The 19,279-nt window shown below is 47.9% G+C and overlaps 2 protein-coding genes across 5 annotated transcripts in view; one reads left to right on the top strand and one right to left on the bottom strand.

The window, feature by feature from the left end:
* Positions 1-4,639: 4,639 nt before the first annotated feature.
* Positions 4,640-10,113, bottom strand: LOC122932662 (thioredoxin domain-containing protein 17-like). Of its 2 annotated transcripts, none has more exons than XM_044287206.1 (4): positions 9,892-10,113; positions 7,604-7,685; positions 5,369-5,435; positions 4,640-5,081 (listed from the first exon to the last, which is right to left on the bottom strand). In XM_044287206.1, exons 1-4 carry the CDS (start codon positions 10,034-10,036, stop codon positions 5,013-5,015), a joined length of 363 nt encoding a protein of 120 aa, XP_044143141.1. In that variant the 5' UTR covers positions 10,037-10,113; the 3' UTR covers positions 4,640-5,012. The 2 variants fall into 2 exon arrangements, with proteins under 2 accessions (XP_044143141.1, XP_044143140.1); XM_044287205.1 differs by having other exon boundaries at positions 5,360-5,435; positions 9,892-10,090.
* A 550-nt stretch (positions 10,114-10,663) lies between these two features.
* LOC122932454 (protein moonraker-like) overlaps positions 10,664-19,279 on the top strand; it is a 36,759-nt gene continuing 28,143 nt past the window's right edge. For all 3 annotated transcript variants that reach the window (XM_044286865.1, XM_044286866.1, XM_044286867.1), the window contains exons 1-4: positions 10,664-10,857; positions 12,556-13,117; positions 16,128-16,234; positions 18,534-18,596. In XM_044286865.1, the coding sequence (XP_044142800.1) occupies positions 10,813-10,857; positions 12,556-13,117; positions 16,128-16,234; positions 18,534-18,596 (777 nt within the window). In that variant the 5' untranslated portion in view covers positions 10,664-10,812. The remainder of the gene's footprint in view (positions 10,858-12,555; positions 13,118-16,127; positions 16,235-18,533; positions 18,597-19,279) is intronic.

Raw genomic sequence — 19,279 nt, forward strand, 5'->3', positions numbered from 1 at the left:
TCTCTAGATTTAGTTTCCAACCCAGCGACGTTAAGGTCTCTAGGACGAACTTCACCTGTAGCTGCAGTTGAGTCGGGGAGGCTGCTGTAATGAGAAAATCGTCCAAATAGGGTATGAAGCTTATCCCCTTCTGGTGAAAAAAGGCTGAAATTTCTGCAACGATCTTTGTGAACACTCTGGGTGCAGAGGCCAGGCCAAAGGGTAACACCTGAAACTGGAGGTGGAGAAGACGCTCCCCCTGAAAAATGGTGAAACGTAGATATTTTTGATATTTCTGATGAATTGGAACATGGTAATATGCGTCCGCCAGGTCGAGCGTTACCATGGAGCAGCCCTGGGTTAAAAGGTTTACTGTAGATTTTACTGTCTCCATCTTGAACCTTTTGTATCTTATGTATTTGTTGAGGCCTTTTAGATTGATAATTGCTCTGAAAGAGCCATTGGGTTTTTTTTATGAGAAAAATTGGGGAATAGAATCCCCTTCTTTCCTGGTCTGCAGGAACTGGAACTACTGCTCTTTTTTCTAACAAAAGGCACAATCTGAGACTCTAAAAGATTGTGATCTGATTTTAACCTTTTGTTCAAAATAAATCTGTCTGGAGGGAGAGTGCAAAATTCCAGCTGGTATCCCTGATGGACTACATCTAGGACCCAGGCTGAATTTGAGATTTTTTCCCAAGCCGGGACAAACTCCTTCAATCTCCCCCCCCACCGGACTGCTGGCGTCATTGGGAGGACTGTTTTGTGGATTTATCCTGATTAAAGAGGAAATTTCTACCTCTCCCTTTTGAGGACTGCCAAGAGCTAGAGGGATCCTTCTTCCTACGGTCCTGTCTACCCTTTCTTTGGGGGCGAAAGGAACGACGCTGTTGGAAGAACCTGGACTCTGGAGGAAACCCCTTTTTTCTATCAGAGGCCTTTTCCAAAATGTCATCTAAGACAGAACCGAAAAGACGATCTCCCTCACAAGGGATACTGCAGAGTTTATTTTTAGAAGCAGTATCACCTGACCAAGAGCGTAACCAAATTGATCTCCTTGCCGTATTAGAAAGAGCCGCTGACCTAGCTGATAACTTTACCAGGTCGGCAGAAGCATCTGCCAGAAAATTAGAGGCCTGTTTCAAAATCGGCAAGGAGGCCAGGAGATCCTCTCTGGGGGTGTCAGAGACCAGGTGTTCCTCCAGCTGGGAGAGCCAGAGAGACAGGGATCTAGCAGTATAGGTAGCAGCTATGCTAGGTCTCAACATGGCGGTATTGGATTCCCAAGCCTTTTTAAGTACGGATTCACATTTCTTATCCATAGTGTCCTTCAATAAGCCGACGTCTTCAAAGGGTAAGGCTGCCTTTTAGAAATTCGGGCAACAGGGGCGTCAACCCTTGGAGTTTTATCCCAAAGAGCCGAATCTTCCTCGCTAAAGGGATATTTTCTTTTAAAGATTTTTGAAGTACCAGCCCTCTTTTCTGGGTCCTTCCATTCATCCCGTATAAGCTTACGGATCCTGTCATGGATCGGGAATACTCTCCTCTTCCTATCACCCAGCCCTTTATAGATCTGATCCTGGACTGACTGTGACTGTCTAGTTTCTTCGATATTAAGAGTTAATCTTATCGCTTTCAAGAGGGCGTCAGAGTCCTCTACTGAGCATAACGGACCACTGATTTCTTCATCAGAGGAGGATCCTGAGTCAGACGAATCGTTAACATCGTCGTCCTCCATATCCCATTCTATCTGGGAAAGGGATGCCATCTTTGATTCCACTGCTGAGCTCACTTCCTCTCTTATAATGGATCGTAAATTCTCCACAAGAGAAGGGGAATCCTCGATCATTATTTTGTCCGTACATTTCTGGCAGATAGGTTTCTTACTATGTGCTGCCAGATGCTTTTTGCAAATAGCACATTTTTTCTTCTGTGCAGATTCCCCACTCCTTCCAGATTCTCTATTCTGAAAGAAAAAACACAAAAAAGGGGCAAGGGCTCCCTTTTATTATAGGGGAAGGAGTGGGGCAACCGTCACCAGGATAACCTTCAGGTGAAGAGAACAATAAAATTACTCCAGAGGAGGAGGCTTACCGGACTGGGGGCCTTAGGGGCATCAGAAGGCTTCTCCTGCTGCAGAGACATGCTGAGGGATCCCACTGCTGCTCTGCTGGAGACACTGAGCGGCGTTTTCTTCATTTCCCGCCGCTATTTGAATAATTTCCGGGTCACATGACCTGCCGGCGCGTCACATGTCCAGCCGGAGTCACGTGACCGGGTCTCGCGAGATCCCGGCCCAGAGATCTCGCGCGCCTTCCGGCCCTGCAAGTGGCTACCATCTGAGCCGGTGCACCGTCCGGGGCTGCCTAAAGTAAGGACTTACGCCGAAAGCAAGCGGAGGGAGCCGTATCTCGCCCCCAGCGTCCGCTGCTCTGCCTCAGCCCTCCTGCCGAGCAGGGAATACTTACCGCAGGCTGGGCGCATGAAACTTCGGCAGGAGAGAACCTGCCCGCTTTCCACTCATCCCAAGGGACAGGAAACGACTGGAGAAGGTAATGGGGAGGAGGCATTTATTCTTCTGCTTTCTACGTCGTTTCCTGTCCCTGGGGGCGGGGTTCCCTCCTGCTGAAGTGCCGTTGTGGGAGGCGTACGGAAAAAGTTCAGTAGACTTGCGGTAAGAATGGAATTCACAGCATGATAAATCAGAGGAGCAGTCTGGGAAATACGCCTCTCACGTACTGGAAAACCGTGTTCACCATGCAGTGGAAAAGGGGTTTTAGTTTAGGACAGAAATTCCCATAAGAATTGTGGTGCAATATTGGTGTTAAATGTTGCACATTGGCCACATCACTATTTCCTGTAAGACAAGTCCCCTTGTCGGCTAGGCACAGATAATTTGTCTAAACCTAGATGCACCAAATTGCGCCATATTTTGCAGACACAAATATTAAGTTTGTGTGCACGAGACCTTAAATGTATGAATTACACGTTCTGATCTTTTCCCACAAACCTACAGGCCCTTCTAAAAAAATTAGCATATTGTGATAAAGTTCATTATTTTCTGTAATGTACTGATAAACATTAGACTTTCATATATTTTAGATTCATTACACACCAACTGAAGTAGTTCAAGCCTTTTATTGTTTTAATATTGATGATTTTGGCATACAGCTCATGAAAACCCAAATTTCCTAGCTAAAAAAATTAGCATATTTCATCCGACCAATAAAAGAAAAGTGTTTTTAATACAAAAAAAGTCAACCTTCAAATAATTATGTTCAGTTATGCACTCAATACTTGGTCGGGAATCCTTTTGCAGAAATGACTGCTTCAATGCGGCGTGGCATGGAGGCAATCAGCCTGTGGCACTGCTGAGGTGTTATGGAGGCCCAGGATGCTTCGATAGCGGCCTTAAGCTCATCCAGAGTGTTGGGTCTTGCGTCTCTCAACTTTCTCTTCCCAATATCCCACAGATTATCTATGGGGTTCAGGTCAGGATAGTTGGCAGGCCAATTGAGCACAGTAATACCATGGTCAGTAAACCATTTACCAGTGGTTTTGGCACTGTGAGCAGGTGCCAGGTCGTGCTGAAAAATGAAATCTTCATTTCCATAAAGCTTTTCAGCAGATGGAAGCATGAAGTGCTCCAAAATCTCCTGATAGCTAGCTGCATTGACCCTGCCCTTGATAAAACACAGTGGACCAACACCAGCAGCTGACATGGCACCCCAGACCATCACTGACTGTGGGTACTTGACACTGGACTTCAGGCATTTTGGCATTTCCCTCTCCCCAGTCTTCCTCCAGACTCTGGCACCTTGATTTCCGAATGACATGCAACAGTCCAGTGCTGCTTCTCTGTAGCCCAGGTCAGGCGCTTCTGCCGCTGTTTCTGGGGAATGCGGCACCTTAGCCCATTTCCTGCACACGCCTGTACACGGTGGCTCTGGATGTTTCTACTCCAGACTCAGTCCACTGCTTCCGCAGGTCCCCCAAGGTCTGGAATCGGTCCTTCTCCCCAATCTTCCTCAGGCTCCGGTCACCTCTTCTCGTTGTGCAGCGTTTTCTGCCACACTTTTTCCTTCCCACTGAGGTGCCTTGATACAGCACTCTGGGAACAGCCTATTTGTTCAGAAATTTCTTTCTGTGTCTTACCCTCTTGCTTGAGGGTGTCAATGATGGCCTTCTGGACAGCAGTCAGGTCGGCAGTCTTACCCATGATTGCGGTTTTGAGTAATGAACCAGGCTGGGAGTTTTTAAAAGCCTCAGGAATCTTTTGCAGGTGTTTAGAGTTAATTCAGATGATTAGGTTAATAGCTCGTTTAGAGAACCTTTTCATGATATGCTAATTTTTGGCTTGAACTACTTCAGTTGTGTGTAATGAATCTAAAATATATGAAAGTCTAATGTTTATCAGTACATTACAGAAAATAATGAACTTTATCACAATATGCAAATTTTTTTAGAAGGACCTGTAAATAATCAATCTGCTCAGCTCCTCCTGCTCTTTCACCATTTCAAGGTGACGAGGTCTCTCTACGGTCCATTCACATGTCCGTAGTGTATTACACCCGGCCGGCACCCCCATAGAACTGCCTATTCTTGTCCGCAATTGCGGAGACAAGAATAGGACAGGTTCTATTTATTTTTTCCGGAGACGCGGACCGGAGGTTCGGATGCAGGCAGCACACAGTGTGCTGTCTGCATCCATTCTTACCCCATAGAGAATGAATGGGTCCGCAATTTGAGGAACGGGTGCGGACACATTCACGGGCGTGTGAATGGACCCTTAAGGTGCTCAAATCAGGAGTGAAAACCAGGCAGCCATCACTAGAAACCAGTTTAATTGAATTTGAGGAGATCATTTTAGACCTACAGGCCTGAAATATGACCAGTTTAGGAATGTGAAAACGCCATTGTCCCTCTTCATTCTGAACAATGGGAGATTTGGATGAACACTCGTCAACCTCCTTCTGCCTCTGATCTTCAAGTGTAAGTGGAGAGTAAATGTAAAAGGCACCGTCCAAGGATGGTTAATCTTCGGAGAAGAGCATCTGGACCAGATCACACTTAAGGCACTCCTCTTCTGTGAGTTTCTGTGGCTGTAAAGTAGACATAAAGAAAGTTTTTTTCATATAACCTTAGGCTCCTAATCTCAAGGCCCATATTGAGAATTCCTAAATTTCCATTTAATGTTTGAACTGTGTATAAATAGGTCTGACTAGTGACTGGAGAATGCCTTCAATGTCTTATAGGAGGTGGAAATACTGTTATGTAGCGGGTAAGTTGCGGGCTGGCGAGCTGCTGTAACCGTGCTCATCTCTAGTCAAAAGCAGTTTCCATGTGAAGGCTACGTATAACGTATATTCTGAAGACTTACCGTTCCTACCTTCAGAAGAGTGGGGACCCCCTTCAGCTTTAAAATTCTTTTGAATTCATTGTTTGGGTCTTTCCAGCTGCAAAACAAAATGCAATACAGATGAACATGGCTCCCCACTGTCAACCCAAGCACAGATATACCATGACTGGTGACAGGAGACCCATGGCCAAAGTTCTTTCCAACATGAGAAAACCCTTCAATCTATATGTAATTCATTAGAATAGTTTAAGTCACATTCATTTACACAGTTGTTATACTAAAGTACAGTGAAACCTCTCTGGAAGACCACGGCGACCTTTTTGTGAAGACCAGCCCTGAACTAGACAAGAGTTGTCTGTGATGACACTTTAATTTCCTTTATATCCAATGTATCCTTGAGAGGACCACATTTTAACCACAATTTTGAATGGCACATGATCAGTGCCCGCAGCAGTCGCTGGCTATAATATACAGCCGATGTAATGATTGGGATCAAAAATGAGTCCGATCCGATCTCTTTATCTCCTTAGAAGCCACAGTCAATAGCGACTGCTGCATCTAGGTGGTTAGACAGGTGGAGAGACTCCCACAGTCACCTCATCAGCACCCTGCTACAAGACACCTATGGATTGCCATGGCACCCGGAGCCCTAATAAAAGCCCCCCGTTGGACTGCCATGTCTATGTGCCTATTGAGCACATACTGAATGCACAGCCTAATAGATTCCCTCTCAGTTTATTACTAACAAGCAAGAACAAAAATGAAAACCTGTATAAAAATAAATAAAATCACATGTATTGTATGGCTGCAATCATAATAACCCATATAACAAACATGTGAATAACACAAAAAACAGTATAATTGTTTTTTTCCCCCCCCAGACCCCACCACAAAAATAATTGTCTGTATAAAAAAAATAAAAAATAACAAGCCCACATATGGCTACTTGAATGCAGCAACATAAAGAAATGTTCTCCCAAACTGATCCCATTATAGACAATAGGATCTGGTAAGCTCCGTTCCTGTCACTTATGTGCGGACACTGGCACTTCCGTTATTTTTGTTCTTCTGCAACGGAACAGAAGAACGAAAATAATGGCGCTGATGTGAAAGTGCCCTAACATGTTATTTAAACCACCCCATGAACAACGTAAAAAAAATAAATGCTGCATATGGCTACATGCACACGACCGTAGTATGTTTTGCGGTCTGCAAATCGCGGAACGACACGGACAGCCTTTAATATAACTGCCTATTCTTGTCCACAAAGCGCAGACAAGAATAGGACAGGTTATATTTTTTTTTTTTTTTTTACGAGGCCACGGAACGGAGCAACGGATGCGGACAGCACACAGAGTGCTGTCTGCATCTTTTGCGGCCCCATTGAAGTGAATGGGTCCGCAGCATCCGAGCCGATGTGAACCAAAACAACGGCCGTGTGCATGAGGCCTATACGTAATTGGTATTTTTCCTATTCACCACCGACCCCAATTTTTTTTTTAAAGTTACCGCAATCAGCAAGTCTCATGTACTCCCAAAAAATGGCACCAATGAAAACTACATCTCACACTGCAAAAAACAAGCCACAGCTTCATTTATGCCTGAAATCGGCCGGATCACCGCCGGACGTCATTGCAGTCAGTGGGGATCCAGCACAGCCGGCCAGATCTCCTAACGGAGATGTGAACGAAGCCTTAGGCTAGGTCTACATGACGACATGTATAAGTCGCGCGACAGAGAGGGCACAACTGCACTGCAACGTTTGTCGCGCGACAATTTTTATAATGATAGTCTATAGTGTCGCAATGCGACATACGACACAACAGTCGCAGAAAAATCCATTTCGAATTGATTTTTTGCGCAGTGCAACACCATAGACTATCATTAGAAATATTTTCACGCGACGTTGGTGCGACAAATGTCGTCGTGTAGCCCTAGGTCTACACGACAATTTTTATAATGATACTATGGTGTCGCACTGTGACATGCTGCGACGTGACAGTCGCAAAAAATCCATCCAAGAAAAAAAATTCTGCGAACGTCGCAGTCGCGGCATGTCGCATTGCGACACCATAGACTATCATTATAAAAAGTGTTGTAGTGTAGTTGTGACTTATTGTCACGCGACACACGTTGTCGTGTAGACCTAACCTTTTTGCTCATCTGGAAAAAACGTACCGCAACCTCTGATACAGAATACAACTCGTCCTCCTCCAGCTAGGCCGATGGAAAACTAGTAAAGTGATGACGACACAAGTTACTTACTAAGGTCTCTCTCCAACTTGGCAGTATATAAATACAGACCCTTCAGGAAGATGTGTCAGTTCCTTGCGCACGACCGGCTCAGCTAGAAAAAAAAAAATATATAATACAGATAAATGTAAGTTATGCTCCGTGGTAGCGGAATCCATAATGGAATTATTAGAGAACCCGAACCTTGTACGCCGAACTTAAAAACACAAGTTCGCTCCTCCCTGGTCATGAATTGTAGTATAAGGGTATATTCACACACGGGAGATTTATTGCAGAGTCTTCATCTGAATGGGGATTAGCAGAAAACTGGGCTCACGCTGACAACCTCATGAATGAAATGGATTTTCAGGCGCAGATATTTCTGCAACAAAACGATTACTGCGGACCTAACGGTGGTGTCACACAGTATTATTTTTTGTGGTGCGTGTACTGACTTTTGGGTCCAGAAAACCCCCCAAAATGTCATAGCCACATAGACAGATGTAGGTCAGTAGGAAATTATGGGCCTCATGGTGTAAGGATCGCAAACCCATAAAGTTCTTGGAAATATTTTACAAAACAAGAGGAAAAAAAACAGGTTAGCACAAAAAAAAAAAAAATCCCCGTAATGATATTCAGAACCCATGTACTTCATCTCCTCCATTTACAACAATATGTCGACCCAAGAGGAAAAAAAATAATCTTGAATAGTGTTGAGCGAACTTGTGTTTTAAGTTCGGCGTCTAAAGTTCGAGTTCAGGTTATCGAAGTATCCCGTTTTGGTCCATGGTAGCGGAATCCATAACGGGATACTTCGATAACCCGAACTTTAGACGCCAAACTTAAAACACAAGTTCGCTCAACACTAATCTTGAACAATGACGTTCCACCAATGGTTAATCTTAATGATGTGGCTCCGGAGTCACTGGGAACTTTGACACATTCTTCAGGAGCAGAAGATTACTTAACAGCCCTGCACGTAGCAGAAGAGTTCGGCCTCATGCACACGGCTGGGCAGCAGCGGGTCCGCAACATGCGGGCACCGCCGTGTGCTCCCCGCATCGCGGGTCCCGCAACATGCGGGCACCGGCCGTGTGCTCCCCGCATCGCGGGTCCGCAACATGCGGGCACCGGCCGTGTGCTCCCCGCATCGCGGGTCCGCAACATGCGGGCACCGGCCGTGTGCTCCCCGCATCGCGGGTCCGCAACATGCGGGCACCGGCCGTGTGCTCCCCCGCATCGCGGGTCCGCAACATGCGGGCACCGGCCGTGTGCTCCCCGCATCGCGGGTCCGCAACATGCGGGCACCGGCCGTGTGCTCCCCGCATCGCGGGTCCGCAACATGCGGGCACCGGCCGTGTGCTCCCCGCATCGCGGGTCCGCAACATGCGGGCACCGGCCCGTGTGCTCCCCGCATCGCGGGTCCGCAACATGCGGGCACCGGCCGTGTGCTCCCCGCATCGCGGGTCCGCAACATGCGGGCACCGGCCGTGTGCTCCCCGCATCGCGGGTCCGCAACATGCGGGCACCGGCCGTGTGCTCCCCGCATCGCGGGTCCGCAACATGCGGGCACCGGCCGTGTGCTCCCCGCATCGCGGGTCCGCAACATGCGGGCACCGGCCGTGTGCTCCCCGCATCGCGGGTCCAGACCCATTCACTAGAATGGGTCCACAATCCGGAGCTGCGGTGTGAAACAGAGGCACGGACCCTACGGAGAGCTTCTCTGGTGTTTCTGTCCGTGCCTCCGCAACGCACGAAAAATAGAACATGTTCTTTTTTTTTTTTGCAGAGCGGACGGATCACAGACCCATTTGTTCCGTTTCGATGTAACACAACCGCATCCTGACGGAACGGATGCATCTGGATGTGTCAACATGAAACTGACCCGTTTTGGTCGGGTTCTGAGATCCTCTTCTCAAAACTGGAAACCAAAGCGCAAGTGTGAAACAGGCCTTAGACTCGTCCATGTTCCATCTGGAAAACACGGACAAGAATTAAATTACATTTATCTTCTGATTTATCCAAGCCCTAAAATGCCTCCCTATACACCCGGCCCCTCCCACAGATAGTACTTACCTGCTCCTGACGCGGGTGCTGGGGAGCCAGGTAAGTACTATGGTAGGGGGAGGCATTTTAGAGCTTGAATAACCCCTTTAATCATGCAGCCATTCTCTCTGCACAATCTGATGGTCAGTGCAGGAAACACACACATGAACTCCTGGGCGATCCCTTTAACCCAGGTGTTGTGAAACTACAACTCCCAGCATGCACACTTGCTCATCTGTCATGGAGCCTGCTGGGAGTTGTAGTGCTGGCCTTACCTGTCACACAGTCCGGGCACCAGCTCAGCCCCTGCTCGTCCTTGTCCCCACAGAACAGAGCGAACAGCGGCCTCCCCTTGTGCTTCTCCGCCTCTCTGCAGTAGTCCTCGTAGCCGCGCACCTTCACCTCCGTGTAGTCCGCCATCACAGCACTGACTGCTCATTCACCACTACGGACACTTCCTTCCTTAACGTTTAAAGGGCCCGCACACCCAAGTCACTGCAGCCGGCTCAACACTAGTTATCAGCCATAGAAACGGTTTATGTAAACCATATCTAACCCCCTAACTATATCATTAGGGGTTAATGCAGAATTGCCCACTGTGAACATTACGCAGACACATGGCAGTGAGGCGCTGGCAGCCATCTTTAGTGAGGCATCTAAGGGCACCACATTGCGCCTGTTATAGCGATATAAAGATTCATGGAAGTTTACAGTTTTTATATTTTCGCCCAACGACACTCACAGGTGACATTCTACGAATATAAATAAAGGCTTCTTAGGCCTATGGTGATGATGCATTGGCGGCCATCTTGACTACTGGCAGGACGTTAGGACGGCACATCAAACAAAACATTATAATATTTAGGCTAACGACACAGGCCTCGTATTTTATTCAATTGACTAGTACGTCATTGCATTTTATTATAAATACATTCAAAGTGAATAAACTTTATTTATAAACCACCCGCGCACATTCGCTTATTCCCGCCACCTAACTGATTCGCTACGAAGTTTGGGCCGGGCGGTGACCCGTAGTTGGTACGCAGTTGTCATGGCGCCGGTTTCAACCGCTTTGTAGTGGGGGAATGGAAGGCTGCACCGAGAGGTTTACGTGACGTTGGCAATGTACGATGGGAAGGGGTGCGGGAGTGTAGTGCAGCCGGGGGAAGGGGCCTCTCTATAGAGTATTATCAGCCATGGCTCTGGAGCGGCTGCCGAGTGCATCAGCCAAGGGGACACAGGTGAGTTTGATCTGGATTCAGTGTAGTGCTACATCTCCTTCACTCTGCACAGCGCCCCCCGACCACCTGGCTGTACAGGGAACTGCAGCATCACTGTGTTCCCAGCAACCTGATCATAAAATCATCCGGCATCACTGTATCAGATGGGAATCCCCTTCAAGAGTGTAACATCTTGTAGGCTACTTTCACACTAGCAGCATGGACCTCCGCTGTCGGATCCGTCCTGCCGCTAGTGAACGTGTGCTGCCGGACTGCTGCTCGGTCCCCATTGACTATAATGTGGGCGAAGGCACGACGGCGAGAGGCTGCCGGAAAAAATGCTGGATATGTCGTAGTTTTATTCCGGCAGCCTCTCGCTGTGCCTCCGCTGGAACTCTGCCCCCATTATAGTCATTGGGGACAGAGCGGCAGTCCGGGGGCACACGTTCACTAGCGGCAGGATGGATCCGACAGGCTGTTCACCTGCCGGAGTTCCGTGCCGCCAGTGTGAAAGTAGCCTTACTGATAATACAACCATCTGCATCCGTTATGAAACATAGCCAAGACGGATCCGTCATGTACACCATTGAAGGTCAATGGAGGACGGATCCGTTTTCTATTGTGGCAGAGAAAACGGATCTGTCCCCATTGACTTGCATTGTAGGTCATGACGGATCTGTTTTGCTCCGCATCCCAGGACGGAAAGAAAACCGCAGCATGCTGCGGTTTGCTCTCTGGTATGGGAGCACAACCAAACGGAACGGAATGCATTTTGGACAATGACAATGAATGGGGACAAAACAGAAGCTTTTTTTTTTTTCCGGTATTGAGATCTTTAGGCTACTTTCACACCAGCGTTTTTGCTGGATCCGTCATGTATCAGCAAAAACGCTTCAGTTACTGATAATACAACCATCTGCATCCGTTATGAACAGATCTTTAAAATGGCCAAGACGGATCCGGCATGAACACTATTGAAAGTCAATGGGGGACGGATCCGTTTTCTAATGTGTCAGAGAAAACGGATCTGTCCCCATTGACTTGCATTGTGAGTCATGACGGATTAGTCTTGCTCCGCATCCCAGGACACACTCAAAAACACTGCTTGCTGCGCTATTCTGTGCGTCATGGGAACATATTCTGGTTACTCCGTTCCCTTCAGTTCAGTTTTGTCCCTGTTGACAATGAATGGGGACAAAACTGAAGTGCTTTCCTCCAGTATTGAGACCCTATGATGGATCCCAATAGCGGAAAGGGAAAACGCTGGTGTGAAAATATTCTTGGCCACAATTTCTGGGGGTCTATAGGCTTAGATTGTAGTCACTATCCCAAATAGAGGGGTCACAGTACTCTACAGCGCACTACTGCCCTTAGATCTGGGGGAATGGGTGCAGCACATTTTAAAGGGATCTTCTGGGAATATCTGAACTGTTGGGGTCTGACGCCCAACATCCCAGGGGATCAGCTGTTTGAGGAGGCCACAGCACTCCGGCCTCCTCCTTGGCCAGAGATGTGGCCTTCATTGGTCTTATGACTTGGGTGCAGCTTCAAGTGAGTGGGCCTGGGATGCAATACCAAGCACAGCCACTATACAATGGACGGCGCTGTGCTTGGTGCACTGGTTGTAATGGCCGCCATATCGGATGTCACCTAGCTTGTACCCAAGAAAAGCAGAACACAATGGCAATAATATATATTTTTTCTTTTTTCCCCCCACAGCTTAGATTTAATTTGGATGTGGTAACGCACCCAACGAATTTAGCCGCCCAGTACACAGGCCCCAATCCCATCGTAATAGAGAAGATCTTAAGAGCCCAGAATAAACACGCAGACCATTCAGCCGCTGAAGATTTGCTCCGAAATTCCTGTTCATCTGTATCGTTCAGCATCGTCTCGGAGGAGCGGCTGAATCTTGCGGTCCAGCTTGCAAAGCGAGATGTGAAAAGAAGTAACTTAAGGGAGAAGATCGGCTCCAAAGCGCAACCTCAGCCTAAACCAGGGGTGGTGTCCAGCAGTCCTGACAGGAGGAGACTGCCGAGCAAAGAGCCGAGGGCCAACGGTCCGGGAAAACCTGAGGTCACCAGATCGGGGGCCAGAGTATATGTGTATACCCCAGATCGAAACAGGATGGACATGGGGGTCTCAGACTCGCCACCTACACGAGATCCTGGTCCTGGAGGAAGCCCGAAAAAAGGAATGGACCCCAGTGAGCATGAAGTGAGGCGTCTGCAGAAAGAGCTGCACACTTACATGAAGAAAATTGAAGACCTTGCCAAGAAAGGTAAGAACGGGGTTGTACGTTTTACATAAATACTGCGATTTCCGAACATACTTCCATATATGAAGTAATGTGGAGCAGGACTTGTGTAGTGCCGTGTTAGCCAGAAAAAAAAACTGGCTTAGTTGCTCATAGCAACGAATCAGATTCCAGCTTTCATTGTCCAAAGGAGCTGTCCAAAATGGAAGGTCGAATCTGATTGGTTGCCATGGGCAGCTAAGCCGTTTCTACTTTACACCAGTTTGATAAATGACCCCCTATGTGATGTTGAATACTTGTGTGTTAATAAATACAAAAGTATTATGGCAGAGAGATCTTTTATTGACTAAAGCCTGTATTATACTCTGTGATTTTTCGGCAGGTAATTACTAATGCGTGCTCGCAGGAATGCTCGTTAGCGATCATCTGGCTGTGTAATATTGCCGCCAATTGCCTGATCATTGCGCAATCCAAATCTTTTGACATGTTGAAAAATAATAGTTGGCAGGCGACAGATCGTGGTGTCTAATAACGAATTAATGATCTGCATCTGCAGCCGGCAAACCACTATACAGCATGGGGACAGAGTGATCTCAGCGTGATCACTCCTCCCCATACTGTGGAGGAGATCGCTTCATGTAATAGCAGTGATCTCCTCCACTAGCGAGCAGGCGATTGCCGAGAGCGAACGTGTCCTTCCCAACAATCTGCCACTTCAGGCTGTGTAATGCACGATGTATGTATTTTGCAGTCCATAAAAACGGATCCGCAAAAAATACGTATGATGTGCATTCTGTATTTTGCGGAACAAAACAGCTGTCCCCTAAGGCTAGGGCTACACGATGACATGTGTCACGCAACAATTTTTATAATGATAGTCGCCATGCCACATGCTGTGACTGTGATACGACAGTAGCAAAAAATCCATCCAAGATGGATTTTTCGGCGACTGTTGCATTGCAGTCGCAGCATGTTGCAGTGCGACACCATAGACTATCATTATAAAAATTGTCGTGCGACATCAATGTGTTGCGCTGTAGTTGTGCCCTATGTGTCGCGCGACACATGTCGTCGTGTAGCCCTAGCCCAGGGATCAGCAACCTCCGGCACTCCAGCTGTTCAGAAACTACTACTCCCAGAATGCTTCATTCACTTCCATGGAAGCTAGAAGAGCAGCCGAGCATGTTTGCATGCTGGGAGTTGTAGTTTCACAACAGCTGGAGTGCCGAAGGTTGCTGATCCCTGCCCTAGCCTAATAGAACAGTACTATCCTTGTCTGCAGCTCCCTCTGTTGTACTGGGCGGAGTTTTTGTATTAGGGTTGTCCCTTGCTGCAGCGCTGGCCAATCGTAGCGCATCAGCTCATAGCCTGGGAGTCCCAGGCTATGAGCTGTGCGCTACGATTGGCCAGCGCTGCAGCAAGGGAAAACCCTAATACAAAAACTCCGCCCAGTACAACAGAGGGAGCTGCAGACACCGGAGCCTATACCGGGCGAACGGAGCGGCGCCCAGAGATACTAGTAAGTGCAGGGGGACCCCTGGGTGCCGCTCTGCCCACAGATATAGTTAGTTTTTAGGTTTTAAACTAGTGAAAGGTCCTCTTTAAAGACTAGTTTATATGGGTTCCAGACTTTAACACAGGGTTCCCCAACTCCAGTCCTCAGGGCCCACTTGCCGGTCAGGATTTGGGAGTATCCCACAGAATGAATACCTGTGGCAAGTCCTGATGCATGGACACTAATTATATCAGCTGCCCAATACTAAGGAAATCCTGAAAACATGACCGGCAGCTGGGCCCTGAGGATTGGAGCTGAGGACCACTGCTTTAACACATAATACAGGAGGCAGGTGCCGGCAACAGAATCGCATTGCCGGCGCCCTGCCCCTGACGGGGAGCTGCGTTCAGCGGCAGTAAACCCCTTAGGTGACGATAATCGGTCGATCCCTAGCCGGTACCATAGAAGCTCACATACTGTAGGTCGGCACCTTTTCCTATAGTGGGCAAGTACTGCCAACGGTGGTCCTTAACCCTGGAAATGAGCAGTGTATAATGCAATGGAAAAGTGAATCCAGCCAGCAAAGGAGGCAATATGGGCAATCACAATACATTAGTAAGTGCCTTGTAGTAACTTTTCTATACATGCTAAATGCCATTTGCTGAAGTGACACAACCCCTTTAAGGCGCGCTCAGGCTACTTTCACATATGCGTTTTCGTATCGGGTTTTGAGATCCGGCAGAGAATCTCAAAACCGGAGGAACCCACCTCAGTTTTGTCCCAATTTATTGTCGATGGAAACAAAACTGAACAAATGCATTCCTTTCCGGTTTGTTGCGTTCTGTGACCGGACACAAAACCGCTGCTTGTGTATGGTTTGCGAAACTGAACAAGCCAGATCCGGCACTAAAAACAATGGAAGTCAATGGTGCAGAATCAAGGGGGTTTTCAGACTGGAAAAGGGTTTGTTCACTTTTGTTTTACTACAATCTCATCCGAACGGAACGGACGCAGCCAGTTGTATTAAATAAAACTGAAGCGTTTTCCTCCGGTTTTGAGATCTTTTTCCAGGAAATCACACATGTGAATGTAGCCTTACACTTTCAGACTTTTCAGAATTGGCTGCCACATGAGCGATAAAGGGCTTTTATCTGGTACTTGATTTTATTTCCCCTCTGCCAGCTCAGGTCGGTGGAGACTAGTTGCTTTGATGTCTCGCCATAGACTGCAGAATGAAAAAGCTGCTCCAGTCACTCTCACTACAGCTCGTCTCCCGACTCCTTATTTCCAGTTATAATCTGATCCTCCAGAGAACTGGCAGTCGTCTTGGTCTCTCAAGATGGATTTAACAGGAAGGGTGACCTATTAGTTTTTGGGAAGGGAGAAAGTGGCTGATAAGTGGAGAAAGAGGCATTTTCCCCAAACAAGATATATTCTGAGATTTATGTTTGGCTTTACTGTTGATTTATGCAAAGTTTGTTGGAATGTTAGTGACCATTTAATATATTTTCTGTTATTTTTGCACGTTTCATCTTTCAGACCACCAAATAGATTTCTTGGATCCATCAGAAGAAGTCAGAGGCCGCGTACGCCAGCAGGAACGAACAGCTCGATCAGCCAGGATGCTCTATGTTTTGCAGCAACAGGTGATGACATTTAAAGAGGAATTTGTTTTTTTTGCAGAGGATGGATCATAAGAGAGCATTCATTCCTGAGTGCAATAAATCCTGGGTGTGATCTTGGTTAGTATTAACAGAACTGCTCTGAAAACAAGAACATGAATAGGAATACCACCCAAAATGTAAGTTGCCTTTAAAGGGGTATTCCCATCTTGGACATTGGGGGTATATTGCTAGGATATGCCCCCAATGTCTCATAGGTGCCAGTCCCATCTCTGGAACAGAGCCTGCAAAGTGCCGTAGGGCCCATGCGTGGCAGCCCTCCATTCATTTCTGTGGGATGTTGAAAATAGCCAAGTGGCGCGCTCAGCAATTTTCGGAAGTCCCATTGAAGTGAATGTGAATCGCAACGCGCAAGTGCGGCCAACGCTACTTTCACTTCTATGGGGCTTACGGAAATAGCTGAGCCAGCACTCAGCCGTTTTTCGGCAGTCACATCTAAAGGAATAAAGGGCAGCCGCACATGCGTGTTGCGCCCCCCAACACTTTGCAGTCTTCGTTCTAAGTATAGCAATATACCCCCAATGTACAAGATGGGAATACCCCTTTAAGTTTGTAAATCAGAAGTTGAAGCAAAATTTAACTGACGGAGACATTATAGTTTTTCTGCTTTGTTGTGGCCGTTTTTGTGAAGTGCAGCCATGTTTGTTGTCCCATTTCCTGGCGCCGAAGAATTTTATTATAATTAGCTTTCCTGTTATTCAGATGAAGTTAATCAGTTATAAGTTAAAATTAACTTATATGATGCAGAACAGAAAGTTATTGCTAGGTAGACATTTTTGCTTTAAAGGCTATTGACACTAAGTCATTACCTTGAGTTAAAGGGGTTGTCCGGGATCACAGTCTTTTAAACTAACATTAGTATTCACCGTTAAATGTATCTGTAAGGTCCCCCTGAAGGTTCCCCCCCCTTTTTTTTTCTCCCTCTCTCTCACTCCTCCAGGTTACCGAAGCTGCGCTAGGTATTGTTTACATTGCAGCGCTCCCTCTGTCATTTCCTGCCGCACTGCCATAAAGGTCCCGCAAGGCAGAGCGACTCTGTAGATTGACGTCTCAATCCCAACCACTCCCTTTAATCAATATTCCTTTTCCTGGCATTCCTCCCCCTCATCTGTAAGGACATGGGAGGCATGCCTACAGCACTTGAATATGCATAATCCATGCATCTGACGGGAGGTCCTGATCTGGGGGGGACGGACTGACGGGAGGTCCTGATCTGGGGGGGGACGGACTGACGGGAGGTCCTGATCTGGGGGGGGACGGACTGACGGGAGGTCCTGATCTGGGGGGGGACGGACTGACGGGAGGTCCTGATCTGGGGGGGGACGGACTGACGGAGGTCCTGATCTGGGGGGGGACGGACTGACGGGAGGTCCTGATCTGGGGGGGGACGGACTGACGGGAGGTCCTGATCTGGGGGGGGACGGACTGACGGGAGGTCCTGATCTGGGGGGGGACGGACTGACGGGAGGTCCTGATCTGGGGGGGGGACGGACTGACGGGAGGTCCTGATCTGGGGGGGGGGGGGGGGACTGACGGGAGGTCCTGATCTGGGGGGGGGGGGGGACTGACGGGAGGTCCTGATCTGGGGGGGGGGGGGGACTGACGGGAGGTCCTGATCTGGGGGGGGGGGGGGGACTGACGGGAGGTCCTGATCTGGGGGGGGGGGGGGGACTGACGGGAGGTCCTGATCTGGGGGGGGGGGGGGACTGACGGGAGGTCCTGATCTGGGGGGGGGGGGGCCTGACGGGAGGTCCTGATCTGGGGGGGGGGGACTGACGGAGGTCCTGATCTGGGGGGGGGGGGGACTGACGGGAGGTCCTGATCTGGGGGGGGGGGGGGGGACTGACGGGAGGTCCTGATCTGGGGGGGGGGGGGGACTGACGGGAGGTCCTGATCTGGGGGGGGGGGGACTGACGGGAGGTCCTGATCTGGGGGGGGGGAGGGGGGGGACTGACGGGAGGTCCTGATCTGGGGGGGGGGGGACTGACGGGAGGTCCTGATCTGGGGGGGGGACCGGCTGACAAAAACCTAGGTCTTATCAAGCAAAAAATACGGTACTTCCTCTTAGGAAATAAAAGCCAGAATATAAATGCAAATAGAGCATTGTGCAGGTAAAAAAAATAAAAATAAAAAAAGCAGAATGTCAATCAGGAAAGAGATGTAGTGTGGCAGCAAGCTTATGATTAATTCTGCAGCCACAGCAGTGGATAGTAAATGTATACCGCTGACTCGCTTACAATGTTGTCATTTTCATATTTAATAGGTAAAGGAAATCCAAGAGGATTTAGAAAAGCTAAGCCCTCAGAAAATCAGGCACACAAGGAAGGTAAGAACAAAGACTTGTGACACTAGGGGCTAGTGATTTCCTCTCTTGTGGTCTTGAACGGTCAAAATTTGTGAATAAAGGTGTTGGGACGAATAAAGTTAATAAATGTGTTTACCTACCCAGACACAATAGTGAGAAATATCCTGTGCACGCTACTCATATTGTATCAGGGAGATCACACGCTCGTCCTGCGGAACGCCATGTGTACCCATGTCATCAGGTGTGGGGCATCCGCTATAATACACAGCTGACGCCCCGCTCTAAGTTCAGAGGAGCCGGTTAACCTCTTGAATTCTGCAATTAACTGTGCTTTAGCAAGTAAAAGGGACAAACTAAGGCTTCCACTTTCATTGCATCACAGGGAAGCCCTTTGACATGATCAAAGCACATATCTAGCGTTGGCAGACTGTGACTGGTCTATTGAAGGGCCCCCAGCGCTGTCTTACCATATTTCCCGTTGGTCTGTTACTACACAGGCTAATCTAATGGCATATAGCTATATGGCAGTACATTATAGATCAAAAACATTATGTTGATACTAAAAAGTAATGTTAAAGAATCCTATAAAATAAAAAACTAATATTTTTTTGTTTTCAATAAATACATTTTATTTACTAAGTGCCATCTTATTGTCACCACCATAACATATGATCAGTGTATGCTGTAAAATAAATAAGCAAATA

Source organism: Bufo gargarizans, chromosome 3, assembly GCF_014858855.1.
Source record: "Bufo gargarizans isolate SCDJY-AF-19 chromosome 3, ASM1485885v1, whole genome shotgun sequence".
NCBI lineage: Eukaryota > Metazoa > Chordata > Amphibia > Anura > Bufonidae > Bufo > Bufo gargarizans.